This window comes from Musca autumnalis, unplaced genomic scaffold (assembly GCF_047663935.1).
Source record: "Musca autumnalis isolate F117 unplaced genomic scaffold, ASM4766393v1 scaffold_4, whole genome shotgun sequence".
In the NCBI taxonomy this organism is placed as follows: domain Eukaryota; kingdom Metazoa; phylum Arthropoda; class Insecta; order Diptera; family Muscidae; genus Musca; species Musca autumnalis.
Window position 1 is genome coordinate 47,861,767 of NW_027411977.1, and position 22,505 is coordinate 47,884,271.

Genomic DNA, 22,505 nt, shown 5'->3' on the forward strand with positions numbered 1-22,505 from the left:
TTTGAATTTTCTACCGAATAACGTTCAACACCGACACATCGTCGAATGTCATTGTTTTCTATAAAAATCAAAAAATTTTATAAAAGCTTGCAATCTACTACGCCATTCATTTATCGCGAAAGCTTTAGTATTTTAAAAAAATAAAACAAATAGAAAGCTTTTGCATAGAGCAGTTGCGTTTGGCATTTGCTCCCCGACAAGTATACTAACAAGAACAACATTTATAGTGATCTCATTGTGGTGCAGCAGAGGTAAGAATGACACAAATGGAAATCGAAATACATATTAATTACCCATATTTGTTATCTAAACTAAAGAGTTTTATTTTTATTATTTTAATCTGTAAAAATATAGCAAAAAAGATGGCACAAAACATGTTGGCGTGCCGGGGACTACGTTGCCTAATGGCTCGTTGTCGACCGGCACCATTGTGTACATGGTCTATGAAGACAACTCCTCCGACGATGACAACACCTACAACCACAACTTGGTATATAAAACCAATACAAGCACCAATGACGGCAGCCTATTCAAAGGATACAAAAAACAGTAAGTATTCGTTAGGTGCATCAGCCACTGGCTGAAGGGTGTATTGATTTTTTCAAAACCCTATGAAGTTCTTAAAAATGTGCAAAGAAATCGATTCTTTTATTGAAAATGTAAATATGTGATATAGTGTTAAATTTTTTTTCTAAACCTGACCTTTCCCAGTTCATTTTTAGTAGAGAGAGATGGTGAAAGTGAAAAATTCTCAACCTCATAAGTTGAAAATCGGGCAGAATTAAGCAAACTCTTTGAATCCAAAACCATACATTTATTATTTATAATGACCACAAAGCTATTTGCAAAAATAAAATTCCAAATTTTAATAATTATTTAGCAATATTTTCATATGTGGTAATGCAAAAACATTTTGGTTCAAATGCGGCTCCACAGCCAACACCCATTAATAATACTGAAATCACTTCTCAACCATCAAGTCCACCTACTAATCCATTGTCATTAACGGAATCACAAAGCAAATCAATAACTGAAAAAACAATAACTGTAGCATCATCAACTAAGCCACCTTCTCCATCCACTTCTAACACAGAAGTGAAATCATCGCCCCCATCATGTCCCAACAACTCAAATGATCCATGCAAACCTCCAAAATCTCCACCCGGTAAGATCAAACAAAATAATGTTAATTAATTTTTCTTCATTCTATTGTCTTCCTTCATAGATACACCAATCCAACCACCCAACATTAAACTACCCAACCGGGATCAAGTGGAAAAGTACTTTTTCACCGCATTGGTCTATGTTTGGGATTTCTGTTATTATATGTTCTGTTTGACTATTCGTCTAATCGATACATACATTCTGAAAAATCCCACATTGCAACAGTATTGGAAAAAACTGATTCAACGTTTGGATCAGCAACGTGAAGCCATGAAATCTAAGAAATAAACACTGCACTGAACAACAAATATCAAGTACCTACTGTAATAAGGATGTACCTCTTTCAACAAAACAGACTATTTCAGAATTATAATTGCACACCACGAATGAATTAATTATATTATTTATTACTTCAAATATTTATTTATTAATTAATATGTTAATTTTTGCTATTCTTTTTTAATTCTTTTATGGAATAAAATATTTGGGAGAAAAACAATGGAAAATAATCAGCGCAATCATGAATAAAAATTCCGTGCGGAATTTGTTTCCTTTCCCCAATTTCACAATTTATGTCCAAAGATGTAAAATTTTTTCAATTCGGTGAGAATGACCCTTAACTAATCTCTTAGTCATTAGCAGTAGTTTTCAACGTTTTAAAAAATTGATTTTTAAAGAATTTCACTTTTAAAAATTATTTGCGGTGCGAAAAATTTCGATAAAAATATTCATGATTGCCCTGAATAATTCAGAAATTTTTGAATAAGATTTGCAATACATACATATGACTGCGGCTGATGTAGGGGGTGATAGGTACCTAGCAAACTACTCGTAATAGGCTTTCAAACTTTGCATTTGAAATGGAAACTGGGTGCATATTCTGTAACTGTCTGCCCTGGGTAACACTTCTAGTTATATTTGAAGTGTTCGACGTCTAATGAATTGGTGTAGTGAAAGAAATCTAAAAATGATCGCAATTCATATTTATACCCTCAGCCTTTCGGCTAGAAAGGGTATATCGTCACCATAAATGCCCGAAGACGTAACCGAATTGAAACTCGAAATTCGTTCTTTGACGTAATCTGGATACATAAAGCTAAAATACAAAAAAATTTCAAGCTTCTATGATCAAAAAAAAAAACGATGCTATTCAAGAAATGGCATTTCGGAAAATGGGATAATATTGCGGATTTTGTTGTAATGGAGGATCTCAAAACTGAGCACTTCGGCGGTTTTGGTTTCACTACTAATTCCCCTTCGTATATGATCGATAATCTATACTTATAAAAGAGTTCAGTAATGATGACTCACTGATTCACTGACTCACTGACTCGCCCAGACTAAACGGCTAAAGCTAGAATCTTGAAATTTTGGGTGAGGGTCACTCTTGGTCCGAAGGTGTCAGAAAAGGCTGGATTTTTGGAAATTCGAACTAGAACTGTACTAAAAGTACTAAAAGGTACTAAATATGGTACCCTTTGTATTAGGCAAACGCGAAGAGCTAGAATTCTGAAATTTGGAATGAGGTCCACTGATGGTGATTTAGAAAGGTGTACCAAATGGTTTTTGGAAATTCGAACTATAAGTGTACGAAAAGTACTAAAAGTTACTAAATTTAGTACTATTTGGTATTACGTGAACGGATAGAGCTAAAATCTTGAAATTTGGAATGCAAATCAAGGTTAGAAAGATGAGTTGATACAAGGATGTGGTTTTGAAAATGTGCACTCATGTGTACGAATAGTACTAAATGGTACTAAATTTGGTACAATTTGAATTAGGACGAACCGATAAAGTTGAAATTCTGAAATTTGTGAATTACTATTACTGTTGGAGTGTAGGTTAGAGATATGGAGGTAGTTTTCGAAGTTCGTACATATGGGTACGAAAGGTACTAAATAGTACCAAATAAGGTGCAATTTGGATTTGGGGGAACGGATGGAGCTGGAATCCTGAAATTTAGAATTAGGATTACTGTCGGGGTGTAGGATAGAAGTATTTTGGAAATTCGTACTTTTGGGTACGAAAAGTACTAAATGGTACCAAATTTGGTACAATATGAATTTAAGTGATCGGATAGAGCTGGAATAGTGAAATTTTGAATTAAGATTACTATTGGAGTGTGGGATTGGGATACTTTTGGAAATTCGTACTTATGGCAACGAAAAATACTAAATGGTACCAAATTTTGTACAGTTTGGATTTGGGTAATCAGATACATTTGGAATCCTGAAATTCGAAAGTAAGATTACTTTTGGAGTGTTGGATAGAAGTATGTTTGGAAATTCGGACCTATGGGAACAAAAAGTACTAAATGGTACTAAATTAGGTACAATTTGGAATACGGTGATCTGATGCAGCTGTAATTCTGAAATTTGGAATTAAGATTATTGTTCGCGTGTAGGATTGAGGTAGTTGTGGATATTGGTACTCTTGGGTACGAATAGCACTAAATAGTACCAAATTTGGTACAATTTGGATTTGGGTGAACGGATATAGCTGAAATTCCGAGATTTGGAATAAGGAGTACTATTGGAGTGTGGATAGATAAAGTTTTGGAAATTTTTAGTTATGGGTAGGAAAAGTACTAAATAGTACTAAATTTGGAAATTAGATTTCAAGGATGGGATACATTTGGAATCGTGAAATTCGGAATTAAAATTGTTGTTGGAGTGTTGATAGAGGTAGGTTTGGAAATTCGTACTTTGGATACGAATAGTACTAAATGGTACCAAATTTGGATTTGAGTTATCGTTTGAACATAGCACTGAGGTAGTTTTGAAAATTTGTACTTATGGGTACGAAAAGTACTAAATGATACTAAATTTGGTACAATTTGGATTTTGGTGATCTGATGTAGCTGCCATCCCCAATTTTGAATTTAAAATACCTGTTGAATTGTAGGATTGATAAAATTTTGGAAATTTTTAGTTATGGGTAGGAGAAGTACTAAATAGTACTAAATTTGGTACAATTTGGATTTGAGCGAACGGATAGAGTTGGAATCAAGAAATTTGGAATTAAGATTATTGTTGGAGTGTAGGATTGAGATATAGAAGTAGTTTTTGAAATTCGTACTTATGAGCGCGAAAAGTACTAAATTTGGTACAATTTGGATTTGAGCAAACGGCTAGAGCTGTAATCTTGAAGTTTGGAATTAAGATTACTGTTGGGGTGTAGGATTGATGAAGTTTTGGAAATTCGTACTTATATGTACGAAAAGTACTAAACGGTACTAAATTTGGTACAACTTGGATTTGAGCGAACGGGTAGAGCTGGAATCAAGAAATTTGGAATTAATATTACTGTTGGAGTGTAGGATTGAGATATGCTACAACTTGGATTTGAGCGAACGGTTAGAGCTGGAATCTTGAATTTTGGTGTTAATATTATTGTTGGGGTTAGTTTTGGAAATGCGTACTTAGTTTTAGAAATGCGTACTTATGCTTACAAAAAGTACTACATTTTGTACAATTAGGATTTAGGTGAAATTATAGCGCTTGAATCCTAAAATGTGGAATTAGGTACACTTAGGGGTACGAAATGATTCCATGTATGGTACAATTTTGTATTGGATGAACGGATAGATCTGGATTCGTGAGATTTGGAATTAAGATTATTGTTATCATTTGCTTATAACGTCCGATTTAAGAAATATGTGCCATAAATATATGTAAAAAGTTGTAAATGGCACAGGATTTGGTACAATTTGTTATTGTGTAATGCGAATTTTGAAATAATAGGAGGAGGTTCGTATGTATATATTTACATGTAAAGTACTAAATAGTTCTATAATTGGGGGAACAGATAGAGCTAGAAATAAGGATGGCGGTTGTTGGGTTAGGCCGTATTTGCGCTGAGAACCTCAATTAAAATATCTCAAAAAATGTGGATTGCTCTTGATGTGTAGGCGTGACAAAAATCGAACTAAAGTGGTACGTATTAGTACACAAAATGTTTCCACCATTCTATATTATATATTGTTCATTTGTTTTATATATTTAACGCATACGAAGTAGCGGGCACTTTGCTAGTATCCCATATACTAATTTTATAACGTTTTTTGTTTCTCCTGTAAAGTTTTGGTTTTGTGGCTTACGTCTTCGGGCATTTATGCTAACGAGGGTATATACACTTTCATACGGGCAAAATGTGCCTCATCGAAATAATGGTTTTAGACCCCAAGTATGTTTGGACGAAATGTGTTTCAGACAATTTGGAGTTGATTTAGCAAAGTCCGTCCGTCTGTCTGTCTGGCTGGCTGGTGCGCACGATAACTCTCGAACGGATAAACCGATTCGGTTCAAATTTTGGCTTTCGTAATATTTTGTCCAAACTTAGTTTAAGTTTTGTCCAAACTTAGTTTATATCGGTACCTCCCCCACAAAAGTTCGAAAATGTTCGGAAAATTTGTGAGCATGATAACTCTTGACGGGAGTAACCGAATTGGTCCATACATTGCACATCGTGAAATTTCTACAATACTTAGATGAGGTTCCAATATGGACTCAATCGGCCCACTCCTTCAGGTACCTCCCACACAAAATTTCGGATAAGTTCAGTTTAGGACCTGCTCTCGAATCGTTTTGATTTTTGTTGCAACAACTTGTATTCATTGCCCCCATACGACGGTACAAGTTTCATCAGGGGCAAGTCCATACTTCCTGAGAAAATAGCCTGAAAGATGCTAAAAGCCCCTGTGACACCGTGTGTAGTAGATGGATCGCATAACAACTCTCGAACGGATCTGCCGATTCGGCCCAAAATTTGGCCTTCGTAATATTTTGTCCAAAGATAGTTTAAATTCGAAGATAAGCCATATCGGTCCATTTCTTCAGGTACCTCCCCTACAAAAGTTCAAAAATGTTCGGAATAATTGTGCGCACGATAACTCTTGAAGGGAGTGACCGATGTAATCCATACTTTGCACACCCTAATATATCTACCAGATATAGATCTGGTTCGAATATGGTCTATATTTGTCTACTCCATCTGGTACCTCTCACACAAAATTTCGTATAAGTTCACTTTAAGACCTGCTCTCGAATCACTTTGACTTTTGTTGAAGTGATTTGCATTCGCTACCTCCATTACTCCTCCATTCCTGCTCTCGAATCACTTTGACTTTTGTTGAAGTGATTTGCATTCGCTACCTCCATTACGACGGTAAAAGTTTTTTCAGGGGCAAGTCAATATTTCTTTGGAAAACAGCCCGAAATGTGTAAAAAATCCCTATGTCACCATATGTGGCTGTCGGAGAGCACGATAACTCTCGAGCTCTTCAACCGATTTAGTCCAACATTTGGTCTTCGTCATATTATATCCAAACTTAGTTTCATGGGGCAATACCGGTCCACAACTTCCAGTACTTCTCCCCAATATTTAAAAAAATGTCACTAAAATGCTAGGACGATATCACTTGAATGGGGCAACCAATTTGGTCCAAACTTTGGATCTCCAAATATTTTGTCAAAATTTAGTTTAACTTCTAAAATGGCCTATATCGGTCCACCCTAAGGGTACCTCCCCCACAAAGGTTCAACATTTGTGTCTTAGTTCAGTTAATTCCTAATCCACATTTTTGTCGGCAAAATGTCCAAAAGGGGCCACAAAATTATGAAGAGACCTTAGGGGTCGATCTTCGATAACAATTATCGTTGAGTGGCGTTGCCAGTTGTCAAAATTGATCCACGTATGGCAACTCTCAACTGAAGTTGCGAATCTCAGTTGACGAAGCGGCTGTTTTTCAGCAACCACAAATTTTCAGTTGCAGTGAACATTTTCGAAGAAACAAGAAGTAAAATAGAAGGAAAAATAAACATTTTATTAACAATTATTGATTCTTTGCATCATTAATTAATTTTGTGTATCAATATGGTGAAAATAACGACAAAGCAGCAGTTCGAAATATTAATTGATAAACTGAGTGAAAATCCAAACTTAGCCCGAGGAGTTCGGGAGTTTTGGTGAAACCAAAGCCACAGCGGATGAAGCGTGGAGGTCCATTTCGGACAGTTTAAACAGCCATGAACCTCTAACACGAACACCTGAAGAGTGGCAGAGTCTGGATTCACTTTAAAGCAAAGTTGAAAAAGAAAATGCCTCAAAATAAAATAAACTTCAACGACACTGGTGGTGGTCCATCAAAATAAGTGAATTTATCGCCTTTGGAGCGGACAGCAGCAAATCTTTTGCAAATGAATTTGGTGACAAATACAGTAGGTTCAGTTTAAGTACAAATGACGAACATCCTCCATCTATATAGCCAACTACACCAGAGAATTTCGTTTTTGAATAAAAATGGTTTTTATTTTGATTTTTTTCCTCCTCTGTCAACTTCGAAACGATCCAATTTTGGCACAATTTGCCTCTATCAAGTGGACAACTTCCTTCAATACTCTCGACAATGTAGCCATGCAATTGTTGAAATCATTGCCATGGGACTTTTGGAAACTTCCGTCCTCCAAGAATCGCAACGCTGCGCACACTTTTAAAAGTGGGGGTATTCCTGTTGATCTGTAACTTTCTTTGAAGTCATCCTTTAACGTTTCCACAACGTAAACTACGGCATCCTTTGGCAATCCAAAATACGCCTTAAACCTGAGATAATTTACTGATTATACAGATCTTTCCACATGATCATCAGCTTACAGTGCAGATGGCAATTCCAGTGGATTCGACTTGTCCCTCAAATTTCTTCTAATAGATGCAATGTCCTGTATATTTTCTTCATCATCAAAAAATAATTCCAGCGAACTTATCATTTTTTGGGACAGCAAATAAAACTTGACGATCCGAAGATTCAATGGGCAGGTTATATTCTAATCTTGGGTTGTTTTCCAAATTTGCTCGAAAACTCAGCCAAAATATTAAAATATTGTCCAGAATACACATAAGAGTTATCCAAAGCGCAATTATTTTTAAAATGTTTTTTTTGGCGAATAGAGGTCACAAGTTTGAAAAAACACTGATCGATAACATGTTTATCGACCACCCAGTTGAGTTGACATTAATGGTACAACGCAACTCAAGTTTAGTGGCAATACAAGATAGACCCATTAAATACATTCGATCTGTTCGTAGGTGAAAGCTTCACTTCACATTGGCTGAGGGTATATATCTGTCGGCAAAGCCGACTGGCACTGTTTTACTTGTTTTTTCCTTTATTCATTCCACTTGGCAACATAGGGCATTTACAAGAAAATTCCATTCTATTCTATTGTTACAAATACATTTAACTTCTTCCCACGGGAATGGGAAGACTGTTCTGCGCCATGGAAACTGTTCTGCGCCAAGTGTTCTTCGGCCGACCTGGACGTCTACTGCCTTGGGGGTTCCAGTCTAAAGCAATTCTAGAAATGCTGTCGGGACTTTTTCGCAGGGTGTGGCATATCCACTTCCACTTTCTTGTGATCTGGCGTTTAATGGGTTCTTCATTAGTTTTATTCCATAGTTCTACATTGGAAGTTTTATTTGGCCAAAAGATGCCGCAAATTCTTCTTAAGCATTTGTTAATGAATGCTTGTAGTCTGTTGATATCAACTTCAAACATATAACAACTTCAAACTTTGGTTTAACGACTTAACAAAATTGACGCGTTAATTTGCATTAACTGTCTTAATTCAAATTAATTCGTACATTTCACATTCTTAATGCACAAAATCAAAGGAAATTTAAACTGAATTTAGGTATTTCAATATGGCAATGCTGTAAAAGAGAGCCCATATTCATGTAGGAGAGAGAGCATATTCATGCTCTGTGAAAATCAATTGTCTTTTGTCAAATTTCTATGTTTAAGAAAATAAAAAAGGAAAACAAATCAGAAATTTTCGCGTTTCTTTCAAATAAGTAGTGGTCTTTCTCGAATAGAATAGCAGCTAATCATTTTTCGCACCTTCTATCAAATCTATTTTTAAAATTTTTATTTTCACAAGCATTTCATTACCCAACATACCAATTCTATCGAAAATAATATCTTCTTCAAATGTTTCTTTAGAGTTTTGCGACATTTTTTAATATTAAAAGGACTCAAAAATATCGCGAATAAATTAAATTTATTTTTGCATTATCGTGGTGAAAAAGTCGATGGTAGAAAGTATATTTGTTTCGCATATTTTGGCGAACTTTTGTAAAACTTTATGAAATGGTCTGCTGGGTACAAACAAACAACACAAACAGCTGTTTCATAAATGCAGAAACTATCGTCTGTCAGGGTAAAAAGTTAATTCAAATTAAGGAATTTTTAATGCAAATTAACTCTGCCGTCTGTCTAGGGTAATAGTCCCATGTTTAGTTAGGTACAGACCCAAAATGTTTAACTGTCATACGTCCGACAGATTCGAATATTTTCCATTGCGTTGTACTTATATTCGTGGACCATACTGACGCCGCATAGCTTACCACAGACTGACCTATCTCGTTATATGTGATCAACAAGGTTTCTTTATCTGCTTCCCAAGTGCTGACGGTTAGGGACTTGAAGACCTTGTTTCTGCATTTCAGTTTGTCGCAGATAGCTGCAGCATGCGCGGACGACGTGAAGGTAGTGTAGAATGTGACCCCTAGAATTTTGGGGCAGTTTGAAGACCTTGTTCCTATCGGGTGTGTTCTGAGACACACTTCTCACTTCACGCCTCAAGCATTCTGTTCACCTCATTTACACCTATTTTTTTTTGCGAATTTCTTGGGGCTAAGATTCCTTAGGGTATTTAAAAAGAAGAGTACACCATAGTTCCTCCATAAAATACTCAAAAATAAGGGTAAATGGGGTGAACAAAATGCTTGAGGCGTGAAGTGTCTCAAAACATACACGTATATCCCAACTTGTTGCAGATAGCTGTGGCATGGGTGGACGACATGAACATGCTGTCGACCATGTCATTCTACTCAGTGCTCACTTCTGCAGTTCATGTGGTGAACAGAGTGGCCGTATATTTAGTAGTTGCATATTTCTCGCATGGATAAGTCACAGGGTAAGGACTTGACGCCATGATCCTACAGTTATCCGCATACGGTGTGATCTTAATACCGTTTAGAGTGGGTGGAATACATGAGAGGTATATGTAAAACAGTTCCGGAGATATCACCCCGCAGTCTACGTTTCACTACTGGGCTTGGAGTTCTTGTTCCTGAATTCTTTGTACAACTGGCGTCCAAACATATGTATGTGTAATTGATTATCCAACGTTTCAAACATGGCCGGAGGATAGCCTGGTCAATGTCTTCAAACAGCGTATAGTGCTTAATAGTATCAAAGGCTTTTGTTAATTCCAGCACTACCAACGTGTCCTGTGTCCTATCACATGGCTTGCTACGGTTGTTGTTGTAGCATGAAACCCACGTAGAAGCATAGGTTTGATACTGGGTGGGCAGCCGCTGGCCGAAACACTATGGTTTCGGGTCAATTCGCTGCCGTGGGATTGGGCTTACTCTTGTTGAGTCCTCCACTGATATGCGTGGAGATGACGAGCAGCGTTGTTGTTGTTGTAACAGTGTTTTTATTATGTTTATATGTTCGTTCCTCTGTTCAATCTGGCTCTGGGTCTATCTCCAGTTCCAGAAAAATGGCTGCTTCGATGGGATGTAGCCACAGATCCACTGTGTTGTATGTCGTGCGGGCCCATGCCGCATACTGGGCATATGTCTTGCACAGCGCGATCGATTTCCGGCCAATACGAATTTAGGCGACTGCAATATCCCGAGCGTAGTTGAGCAGCGTTGTTGACGTGTTATGCTGCTTGCGGAACCCATGCTGATTATTGGCAACTGGGTAGCTATTTCTGACGCTGAGGAGGAGTTAAGAGTCTTTGCTACGAACAACAAAAGAGAAATCGGTCTGTACGATTCACCTTTGCTGGCCTAGTTTTCAGACTTCGGGAACGGTGTGGTTGGCTAGCATCAGGTTGAGAACTTTGGAGTCGGGAATCCACTCCCTCATCCAGCTGTTTAGGCATTACCATGGAGATTCCTCAAGGTCCAACGCTTTGACTGATTTAGCGTTCCTGATGACATTCGCAACATCATCCATTGAAAATTGTGGTGGCTAATTCTCGGCAGGAAGAGATCTAATGCGACGCAGTACTCATCTCTTCCACTGTCACTCCCGGGTTGCTTGAAAAACTATCGATTAAAAAAATGTGCGCACCTTTTCGAATCAGTCAGCGTAACTTCACCAACCGTGTTTGGGCACTTATCTTCCATCTTTCAAGGGCTCAAGAGTGACTTCACTTATTCCGTCTCCAATGTTGCAACTCTTCACATGATTTAGCCACTTGTTACGCTTATGCTCACCGAAGAACCTGTTAACTTCTAATGTACGCTCCCTAACCCTGAGTGAATACCCGGGTTGGCTCGACGAAGCTCATTTATAAGGACCCAAAAGCTCTAAAAAATCGTGCAGCCACTATTTAAGGGGTCGATTATCGATGGCAATTATCGTTGAGTGGCGTTGTCATTTGCCAAAATTACTTTATGTATGGCAACTTTCAACTGAAGTTGCGAGTCTCGGTTGACGAAGCGGCTATTTTTCAGCAACCAGTTATTTTTAGTTGCAGTGAATATTTTTGAAGAAACAAGAACTAAAATTGAAAGGAAAAAACATTTTTTTACAGCCTGTTTCTGTATGTCGAAACGAAAAAGTGTCCGAATGAAACACGTCCAAACTTTAGTTTTCGAAATATGTTTACCCTTGCTTTGCATGGTAGAACAAATACAAGGTAAAGTTAATACTACAACAAATACAACTCGAACAACAACCACAAAGGAATTTGTTTTTGTTTGTAAACCTTAGTGTCAACGTAAATGTAAACAAAACAAGGAAATGTCTATAAATTATTGGAATTTAAAAAACTAATAATTTTTCACATTTGATTGAATATTTTGGAAAACATGAATGAAAACTCGTTAGATTTTCAATTTGAATGTTTCCATATCATTCCACTAAATGCATAATTTCTCGCAGAAAGTACAATACTTGCAAAAATGTTTCGGGTCGCTGGTAATTCATTGAAAAAAGAGAAGATGTTTCAATCATTTGCTTTTGAAAACAAAAAAGCACATGTTTATTAGGGCTTTATTCTTTTCAAGTCTAAGAAAATACCACACATATTAACAAATATTGTACCGCCTCTATAAGCGGTGTTTTAGTGTGCGGCATGTCGTTCGGACATGGAGGAGGTTACATGTCAATGATATGAAGCCGTCTTTATGGGAAATAGTTTTTTTTTCTGATGAAGAAATTTGTTCTTCAAAAATATATATCCCTAATATACATCGAACATAGAAATAAATACATAAAATGTCGAATGAAATTTGACACTAACACTACAACCCAGTTCAGTCAGCTGGGTATTGCTGCTACCTTTTCTTGTTCTACCATGCTTGCTTTGCTTCAAAACAAAACAACAAATTTGGAAAATACACAAGAGTTTGGTAGTATTCTCTCGTTCTTTCGACATACAGAAACAGGCAGTTAAAGCTGGGTACAAAGACATAGAGTAATAAAGACCTGACAAAATGCATGCAACAAAAAAATGTTTACGAAACTATGTATAGAAACATTACCCTTAACAGGTTGCAGTTAATTCAAAATCGCAACCAAGGAGGAACATTTCATGTAATGGTATCAGAAACGAAATTTATGAATTCAAGGATATGTTCAAGAATAATTCCATGTCAATTGGATCGGTAAATTCTGTTAAATACGTAAAAATGTATAAAAGAAAAAAATGTTATATCACCATATCGTAACATAACATTATGTTAAGTTCAAAAGCCAGTCACTGAAGAATGATAGCAAAAGAAATGTCTTATCTTGTTGTATTTATGTCTTTGCTGGGTACATATTGTCAGTTTTGAATGACAGCTTTGTTGTTGCTTGCTAGTGTGGCCGTTCATTTTTGTCATTCATCATGCAACCGCAAAATGTTTTGTGGTTGCTGGACGGTTTGGCAGTTATCAATAATTGCGAAATATCGACATTCAAAACTGACAATGTGTACCCAGCATAATAACAATTGTTGATTATTTGCATGATTAATTAATTTTGTGTATCAAAAATATGGTAAAAATAACAACAAAACAACAGTTTGAAATATTAATTGATAAATTGAGTGCAAATCCAATGTGTACATGAGTTCCATCTATACAGCCGACTACACCAGGGAATTTCATTTTTATACCCTACACCACTATGTGGTAAGGGGTATTATGTGTTAGTGCATTTGTATGTAACATACCAAAGGAAGCGAGATAGACCCATAGTTCCTTTTAGGGATATACATAGAATCACTTTCTGAGTCGATTTATGCATGTCCGTCCGTCCGTCCGTTCGCAACATACAGGTCGCATTTGTTGACCGATTTCGCTGAAAATTGGGGAATACCATTTTTTTAGCCGTCGGAAGATCAAGTTCGAAGATGGGCTATATCGGTCCAAGTTTTGGTATAGCCCCCATATAACGGTACCTCCCGATTTAAGGTATTTTAAGGATCTTAGCCGCATTTGTTGCCCAAAGGCCGCGAAATTGCTCCACTAAAAATTGTCAAGATAGGTCCACGGTTCGGTAAAGTCCCCATATAACGATACCTCCCGATTTAAGGTATTTTAGGGATCTTAGCCAAATTTTTTGCTTGAACTAGCTGAAATTTTACATATGTGGTACCCAGTGGCCACGAAATTTCGCCACTTAAAATTGTTAAGATAGGTCCATGTTTTTTTGTAGCCCCCATATAACGGTACCTCCCGATTTTAGGTATTTTGAAGGTTGTGGCCACATTAATCCTCCGAAATGGCTGAAATTTGTGGTGGAGGGTATAAAAAGTTCGGCCCGACCGAACTTAACGCTTTTCTTACTTGTTTTTGAATAAAAATGATTTTTGTTTTGCCTTTTTTTCCTCCTCCGTCAACTTCGAAACAATCCAATTTGTCCTCTATCAAGTGGACAACTTCATTAAATAGTGCAGTTGGCAATTCCAATGGATTCGACTTGTCCCTCAAATTTATTCTAATACAATACAAATTTTTTCTGTACATTTTCTTAATCATCAAAAAATAATTCCACTGAATTTATCATTTTAAAATTGTTTTTTTTTTTTGCGAAATGTGCCTTTTGGATTTAATAGAGTTCACAAGTTTGAAAAAACACTGATCGATAACACGTTTATCGACAACCCAGTTTGGTTGACATCAATAATACAACATTTCATCTCAGTTGTGCTGACAACTGACAACGCAACTCAAGTTTAGTGGCAATGCATAATCGACCCCTAAAGTATTGTTTTCCAAACATGCATCAAGCTAAGGATGTATCAGCCCACTTCTTTGGTTACCTCCACTACAAGAGTTCAAAAAATTGTATTAAGAGCCAGTTTAAGGACCATACGAGGATCGTTTCGAAACTTAGTACACAGTAATATTTGTTTCAAACTTATCCCCAGTTTTTGTAACTAATTTTTGTTCGTTCGTCTATATTCGTAATAATTTAGGCATCCATAGCTCTGCCCCCAGATGACATACAGATCTAATTTTTCGTAGACGCGTTCCATATTTAGTAAAGAATTCCTCATATAAAAATCAGCGCTCTACATTTGCGCTTAGGCGAGTAAATCGATCTACAAAATTTGACAATTCGTGTGAGAAGAAAAAAATTTTTTACAAAAACAGGGGGTTAGATCAAGTTCGAAGATGTACTATATCGGTCCACTCCTACTGGTACCTCCCTCCTAGAAGTTGCTCAACGAACGGCCCGAGAATGGTCTTGAACTTTTTACGGAATGTAGTCCTTGTGATCCTGATTATCAGATGCTCAAGTTTCGCTTAAATGCACTTTAGGAGCTGTTTATGGATCGGTTTGGACCGATGGTAGTCTTGATCACCAGCATATCGTCACATAATCACTTTTTTTGAACGTAGAAGCTTGAAATTTTGCAACAGCATGTACTTTAGCTTTGAGTATCAGATTCAGTAAAAACGAATTTTTATTATTTTGTGTTACGTGACGATATTATTTTTTTTTTTTTTTCTTTAGAAAAATAAAAAAATGGGAAGTGGTGGCTTGAATCGGTCCAAACTTTGAGCATTTAGTTTTTCTCCGTCTGCAATAACTAGAATAGAGCTTTGGCACAGACGTCTCTATTACTCCAAGAGTGTTTGTTATTAATAACGGGTTGCAGACCTCATTATCCCACTGAAATTGCTAATATCTGGTGTCAATATAATTATGGTGGAGGGTAAACAGTTCGAACTTAAAGCCTTTTTAATTTTTTTTTACTCTCATATGCAGAAGGTATTCACTTTGATTCTATCCCAATAAATGATCGTATTGTTCGATGGACTTTATTTTTTTACATATGTATATATTTTACAAAATTATTTAATTTATAAGTAATTTTAAATGAGATTGGAATTTACATTTTCTTAGTAGAATAACCCTCCAATAATTGAGCTAAGAATTTCAAAATCTTGTGACGTGCCTCAACCAGTTGAGGTGGATCAGTTTTAATGGGTTCATACATGTTGGCGCAATGGGCCGTACCTAAAATTATATATTTTGCATTAATATTAGAACAGCATAATTTCAATTGCAAACAAACCTTCAATGTAAATAGTGGGAGTATTTTTATTAATGGGTTTAATCAAACCCAAAGCATGCCAGGGATCTATGGAACCATGAACGTATAAAACGTTAGTGGTTGTGGGTTTCAAACCACCATAATAGGCATTTGTTGATGAGATGACGGCGTTCAAGTAATTCGAGTCCATGCTAAAATGAAACAAATAAATTTGATAAATTTATAAATTTGCCACAAAAATAAAGGGTGTTATTCTGAACGTAAATTCTCCGTGAGTTTTCTTAATTTCTCCTTTAAGTTGAAACGGAGGAAACACAAACTCACGAAGAATTGTCATTAATAACCTCCAAAATTTCTTACTTATCACCATAAATATCCATGCACTGCTTCACAAAGAAGTCCAATTTGAAACGATCACCAAATATATCAGTGGGCTTTTCAGATGTTTGATAGAAACCAAATTCATTACATGTCTGCCAGGTCCATTGTCTTGCTCCATTAGCCACCTCTGACGACCATGATGTGTTTTGCATTTCTTTAATCATTTTATCGTATTTATAATCTAAACACTTTTCGTCGGATTCTTGTAGAATCATACTATTGACCGTAGCCAAACGTGTTACTGGAGGTCCAATTGTGGTATTCAACATAACATCACAAACATCATCAATGGTGATCTTGGCATGAGGACTGTTATCTTTGTTATATTGTACCACACCAGCAAAATCACTGGCAACATTTTCAAAGAAATTCGAAATATCCAAATTGTTTTCAATTGAATCCTTAATGGGGGTACAGGTTCTGAAAGGAAACAATTACTCATTTAAGTGAGATATTTTTTAAAGAAATTGAAAAGTATAGCTATGGACCATACTTGAATTTTTCATCCAAATTACGCTGACCAATCATGTGTTTCAATAGTATTTCAACCTGAGCAAAACCCTTGCCCACAGCATCAACACATTCCGGCTTATAGCTTGCCAGGGATGCTTTCACAACCTCAAAGTATTCTGAGGAATAAAAAACAGATTTTGTAATTTGTTCGTTACGAATATAATTAGACACATGCTTACCTGTGAAATCCAATTTAGCTAGTAGTGGTCCACTGGTGCTAATGGATCCATAAATTAAATCTGGATATTTCTCTCTGGCCCATGCTGCCAATGAACCAGGATAGGAGCCACCAAATGCTATCCATTTTTGTGAGGGTGCCAAATTGTATTGTTCCTTCATGGCCAACACAAATGCTCCCAAGTCGGCCAGCGCTTGCTTTGATGTTAGGTATTGTAGGTTTTGGGTTGAGAGATCGCTGAAAAAGTAACATTAAATTTATTAAAGGAGATGTTGTGGGTATTAGGTAAGGTAAAGTTTAGGTATTTGGATATGCTGGGTGACTGCGAATCAAATAAACTGTCGGGCCTTAAAGAAGAATATCGTAGTAAATATCTGAGTGTCTACTATCCCTAAATTCGTGAGGACAGGCCCAATTATCTTGCCTCTAGGTTCACCCTGGGCAATTCGGATAAAGACTACATTTAATATGTACCTATCCCAAGGCGGCGGGGTCTTCGATACAGGATTGACCCGGTGCCACACAACATCCGTGTCCAGGCCAGGGTCTGCCGCCTCAGTGTACACATGTTTGTATTTATATCGTTTTTCTGTATTGGGAATAGCATCCCGGAATGCCTTCTCTGGATGAAAACCCAGGACCAATTTATTTGTGCTCAGTTTGTCGCATCCACATTCACCGCACTCAAAATTCGGTGAGATGCAATAGATGTCGGAAGTGATTGCATCTCAGGTGTTGTTCTGGACTTGTCCTTCCGACGGACTATAACAGGGACTATATTGCTGCATGCCGCGTGAACACAAGCCAACCTGTGAGTCGTCGTCATCAGGGGGGTTACTCTCTATTGCGATGCGCAAAAAAATGCGATGCGTAAGGAAATTAAATGCGTCTCTAATATGTTTTCGTATCTCCTTTCGCAAGTATTTTTGTTCCTTTTTCCTTTCTCTCACCACCGCAATCTGTAATACAAAAGCATATGTCAAAATCGTGCGTTAACGCAAATATGTATCTTGCGCTAACAAAATACGAAACGCAAACGCATGGCAATACAGAGTAACCCCCCAGAATTCGCAACTCCACCGCAGTCTTCCCAACAGCAGCCTTACACGCAGCATTTAACAACAACTGTTGTTGTTCCAATCCCAGAAATTTCATCCTTTTTGCAATTTAATTGCAATGGACACCGTGGTAAGATCAAGGAATTAGTGGACCTTATGAGTCGGAAGAATATCCCGGTCACGGGGATGCAGGAAACCAAGCTCAACAACAACTGCAGCTTACAGCGTTGTGATGGTTACAACGTACCGAGGAAGGACCGCACCAGAAGTGGAGGGTTTTAGTTTCCCAATTGCACCAGCCTATTCAATACAGACCTATCTCGCTTGAGCCTGAATTTTGTGACCCGTACATGGAATGTGTGAAAATGCTGAGGTATATTTGCTGAACGTATGCATCCAGCCGATTAATAGCTGTACTCCAGGTTATAGGCCTTGGTCTTGGAGAGACTTTAATGCTCATCATGAGTTATGGAATTCGGTCTTCGGAAACAGCGCTGGGTACAGCGCTGGCTGAGCAGATTGACAGCTCTAGGGTTTGCTCAGTTAATGATGACGCCCCTATCAGAATTAGAGGAGAGTGTCACCTGGCAACATGTCATTTCCCTTCGATCAGACTATCTCCCCATAATTGTCTCCATTAGCAGACCACCCGATTTTATCACCTATGAACGCCGCCCATTCGTCAATCATAGGAAAGCTGATTGGCCGAGTTTCAGAGAGTTCACTAATCATCGCTTCAGAGAACTACCCAATGCTTCTGATGTTCGAAAAGGACATACCGAGACATAATCACTGCTGCAGCCGCTCGCCAAATACCTGCAGGTAGAATACCCAAAGTAAGACCAAACTTCCCAGCAGAGGCGACGAGATTAGCAAATGAACGTGATGAGCTACGTCGAGCTAACCTCAGTGACCCCAGAGTCAAAGAGCTGACTCTGGAAGTTAACAGGTTGGTCAGTGAGCATAAGCGGAACAAGTGGATAAATCATCTGAAGAGTTGCAACATTAAAGACGGAATAAATGAATTGTGGGCAACGGTTAAGTCACTGTTGAAGTCTGGAAAGAAGGAATATAAGAGCCCAGTCACGTTTGGCGACGTTACGCTGACTGATTCGAAGAGGTACGCAAGTTATTTTAATCGAATTTTTGTCGAGCACACCGGGTGTGACATGGCGAAGAGAAGAGTACTACGTTGCATTATATCTCTTCCTGCCGAGGATGAACCACCACAATTTGGATCTCCTCATGTCGAGCATGATGTTGCGAACTTCATCAAGAACGCTAAATCATCGAAAGCGTTGTGCCCTGAAAAGTTCTCAACCTCTCGCTAACCACCCACATAGAGCCCGAAGTCTGGAAAATGGGCAGTGGGTGGTCCTGCTACTGAAGTCAGGCAAGAATGCCAGATATGTTGACTCGTACAGGCCGATTTCGGTTTTGCCATGCATAGCAAAGGCTTTAGCTATCCAGTTGCCGATGTTCAGCATTGGCTCCGTAAGCAGCACAGTATGATAAGCAGAGCAGGACTTGTGACTGAACAGTGATGGTGGACTTCGGCTTGTCAAAAGCCTTTCATACTCTCAAGCACACCACACTCTTTGAGTACATTAAGCAGAATCACCTCCGGTCAAGTTTGAAACGTTGGATAATCAATTATATGTGTGGACGCCAGTCGTACGTGGATTTCAGTAACAATAAGTGCAAGTCACGTAGATTAAAAAGGGATTTCAGGAGGGTGGGGTGATATCTTGCGATCTCAGTGCCGTCTGGATAGAGTGGAATACAGGAGAAGTAGAAAATTCAACCGACTGCAGTAGAATCACCTCCGGTCAAGTTTGAAACGTTGGATAATCAATTATATGTGTGGACGCCAGTCGTACGCGGATTTTAGGAACAATAAGTGCAATTCCCGTAGAGTAAGACAGGGATTTCAGTAGGGTAGGGGTGATATCTTACGATCTCAGTGCCGTCTGGAGAGAGTGGAATACATGAGAAGTAGAGTTTTCAACTGACTGCAGTAGCTTTGCGGATACAAACCATCGAGGCAGCCACATTCATAGAACTGGAGATAGAGACAAACTAAAACCTTATATGGGATTTAAGGATTCCTTCTGAACGTTTATGGCCCACAACTTGTAAAGTATATATGTAGCTTCCTCGGCTAAAGAAAAGATATGCCATAATTTTAAACTTTTCCAAGTGAGGTACCTGGAAGGAGATATTAGATTAAAACCTTCTTGGATCTTGATGTACATTTGAAAGAAAAATTACGATTTGCTAAGTTTTAGCCAAATCGGATACTCAACTCGTAAGTTATCATGTTCATCAGTCAGTTAAGTTGGTGCCGCCTCGGATTTTTTGAGCTTCTGTTTCACTACCACTGGACGTTTGGACTTGTCCACGAAAATAATTATATCGTTTTAATCAGGAGCACAAGAACTACCTTCGGCAAAAATTTTGAATTTAAACTGCACTTAATAAATTGAGTAAGCAGATAAGGTAGTACATGGTGTTTTCCAAAAAAATACGGTAACATACATTGGCGGCGTCGGCTATACACCGACATTAACATAGGCCGACTTCCGTATTGTCAGTTGCTTTGTATTCGTGCATGAAACTAGGGGTTCTTAAATCGAGTTCCATACTAGAGTAATTTTATGAAATTGCAGTGGTGGGGAAATCGATTCAAGAACCCCTAGTTTCATGCGCGAATTCAATGCAACTGACAATACGGAAGTCGGCCAGGGTTAAACGTGTCGGGTTACAATGATTTTGTTGGCTAAGTCATGACATTATAATGGATGAGGATGCCCCTACTAGGAAGACATGTAAAAACCATCCTCTTGACAGTAAACGCAGTAAGAGAAGGACAAGTATTCGATGGAATGACCTACGTATAGGTTATATGTCATGTAGGTATATAAAATGAGAAAAAAAATTAAAATAAAGCTACTTCTGGGACAAAGATTCGCGGTCAGGCATCTACAGAAGTACGTAAGTAAATCACCTAAGTAATATAACTCACCTTGTTGGATGTGATTTACCATAGAAACGATGTTCCAATTGAAAACATAACGCTCCAAAGTGTTCGGCATAATGTATCCAGGCACCTTCACGCATCCATTTCTTTGAAGCCTCAGCTTCACCTATAAAATATACAGTAAACATTAAAAACAGAAAAGCTATTTTCATTATGTACTCCCTCAACCCCCTCCAACTTACCACCAATCATTAGAAAAATGGGAGCCGTACTATCATTGCGATAATGTTCATCATTGACAAAATACCTTTGCTTCCAAGTAGCACTATTTGTTTCACTGAAATGATCCAATGGCTGTTCAAACCACAAATCTGGCACTTCACGTTCCGCTTGCAGTGATGGAATTTTACTTGGTTCACCAAGGAAACCATGCCAATAACGTCCCAAATGATAACGTTTACTCAAAGCCGTAACGCCAGCCTTATCATTAGCCAGCAAGTAGAGGATAGAGATGAACAGAAGAATTATGTTCCGCCAGCAGAGATAATGAGGGGCGGCTGTTGAGACAGCCATGATTTTTGCGCTAGTTGTTGTTTTCTGATGTTTAAGCTTGAGTGCAGCAAGTGATATGATTTTTAGATTAGTGGAATGATAAAGCTGCAAAAAAAAGCCGAGTTTTCATTATTTAAGTGAACTAAAATTGGAATACTTTTAATTTAATTAATCATTGATAATTGTTTAATTTGCACAATTTTTTTATTTGTCAGGGGTTTCTTTGTCTATGCTCAAGTTTTGCTTACCTCTGTATTTCTTTATTTTGTTTGTGCTGCCTTTTTTGGTATTGTTCGCGAAATACAATACCATGCGATGGAAATCTAATTGTCTGACCGCTTCTGTTGTCGTTTGACGAATAAATTTCATGTTATGTTTCTCCCCATCATCATTATCCACCACTCAAAACTTTAACTTTGGAATAACAACAAAAGCCCTCCATGAGTGAGTCAATGCGTTTTTTGCATTGCAAATTATTGAGAATAATGAAAGAGAATTCAAATGTTTTCCAATGTTCCCATGAATTAAGCTCTCTTAAGTCACAGTCATGCGAAAGTTTAACTTATTTTGTTTGTCCACAAAGAAACTTATCAAAGTTGAAGCATTTTGGAAGTTAATTTAAATGTGACAAAATATGGTGTTTGGTCTGTAAAAGGTATTATATATGAAGAAGATCTATAAAAGGCCTTATACTTTAAAAAAAAACCTATATTATGTTGTCTAACTACAGAATATGTATTAAAAATGTTCTATCTATAAATGCCCTATAATAGGTCTTTTGTACGTACATAGTAGACCTAAAAAGGAGACTTATATAAGGTACATATTTTATATGTAGAATACCTATGAAAAGTCTTCTTCTTCCAAAGGGCGGGAAAAGGATTGCAGATCAGATAATCAGTATTTTATTTGATATGGTCGGGTGACGTATTGGATGGAAGATACCAAGTAACGGTCCTGACCGGTTTTAACATGGCAAAGCCCAGGATTTATCTTTGTCCCTCTTTCATCTCAAGTGGACACTGACCTCCCCGTGGTGTCACCTGGGGAACTGCCTTTAACACCCGTTAAAGGTAGTGAGCTAACATGTGCCGCGCGTTCACCCATAA

At 37.7% G+C, this 22,505-nt stretch overlaps 2 protein-coding genes and 1 long non-coding RNA gene across 4 annotated transcripts; 1 reads left to right on the forward strand and 2 right to left on the reverse strand.

The window, feature by feature from the left end:
- Positions 1 to 30: 30 nt before the first annotated feature.
- On the forward strand, positions 31 to 1,660 carry LOC141401306 (uncharacterized). The gene is made up of 4 exons (XM_073981441.1): positions 31 to 251; positions 355 to 549; positions 881 to 1,165; positions 1,226 to 1,660. The coding sequence occupies exons 2-4, from the start codon at positions 363 to 365 to the stop codon at positions 1,450 to 1,452; spliced, it is 699 nt and encodes a 232-aa protein (XP_073837542.1). The 5' UTR covers positions 31 to 251; positions 355 to 362; the 3' UTR covers positions 1,453 to 1,660.
- A 5,307-nt stretch (positions 1,661 to 6,967) lies between these two features.
- LOC141401866 (uncharacterized) lies at positions 6,968 to 8,055 on the reverse strand. Its single transcript, XR_012412465.1, has 2 exons — positions 7,816 to 8,055; positions 6,968 to 7,764 (listed from the first exon to the last, which is right to left on the reverse strand). It is a non-coding gene; the product is annotated as an uncharacterized lncRNA (long non-coding RNA).
- Positions 8,056 to 15,485: 7,430 nt separating this feature from the next.
- Positions 15,486 to 21,866, reverse strand: LOC141403897 (putative serine protease F56F10.1). 2 transcript variants are annotated; one of them, XM_073986971.1, is made up of 8 exons: positions 21,645 to 21,866; positions 21,087 to 21,501; positions 20,890 to 21,010; positions 16,808 to 17,043; positions 16,609 to 16,744; positions 16,095 to 16,535; positions 15,756 to 15,925; positions 15,486 to 15,697 (listed from the first exon to the last, which is right to left on the reverse strand). In XM_073986971.1, the coding sequence occupies exons 2-8, from the start codon at positions 21,415 to 21,417 to the stop codon at positions 15,570 to 15,572; spliced, it is 1,563 nt and encodes a 520-aa protein (XP_073843072.1). In that variant the 5' UTR covers positions 21,418 to 21,501; positions 21,645 to 21,866; the 3' UTR covers positions 15,486 to 15,569. The 2 variants fall into 2 exon arrangements, with proteins under 2 accessions (XP_073843072.1, XP_073843073.1); XM_073986972.1 differs by having other exon boundaries at positions 21,087 to 21,538; positions 21,645 to 21,847.
- Positions 21,867 to 22,505: the final 639 nt, after the last annotated feature.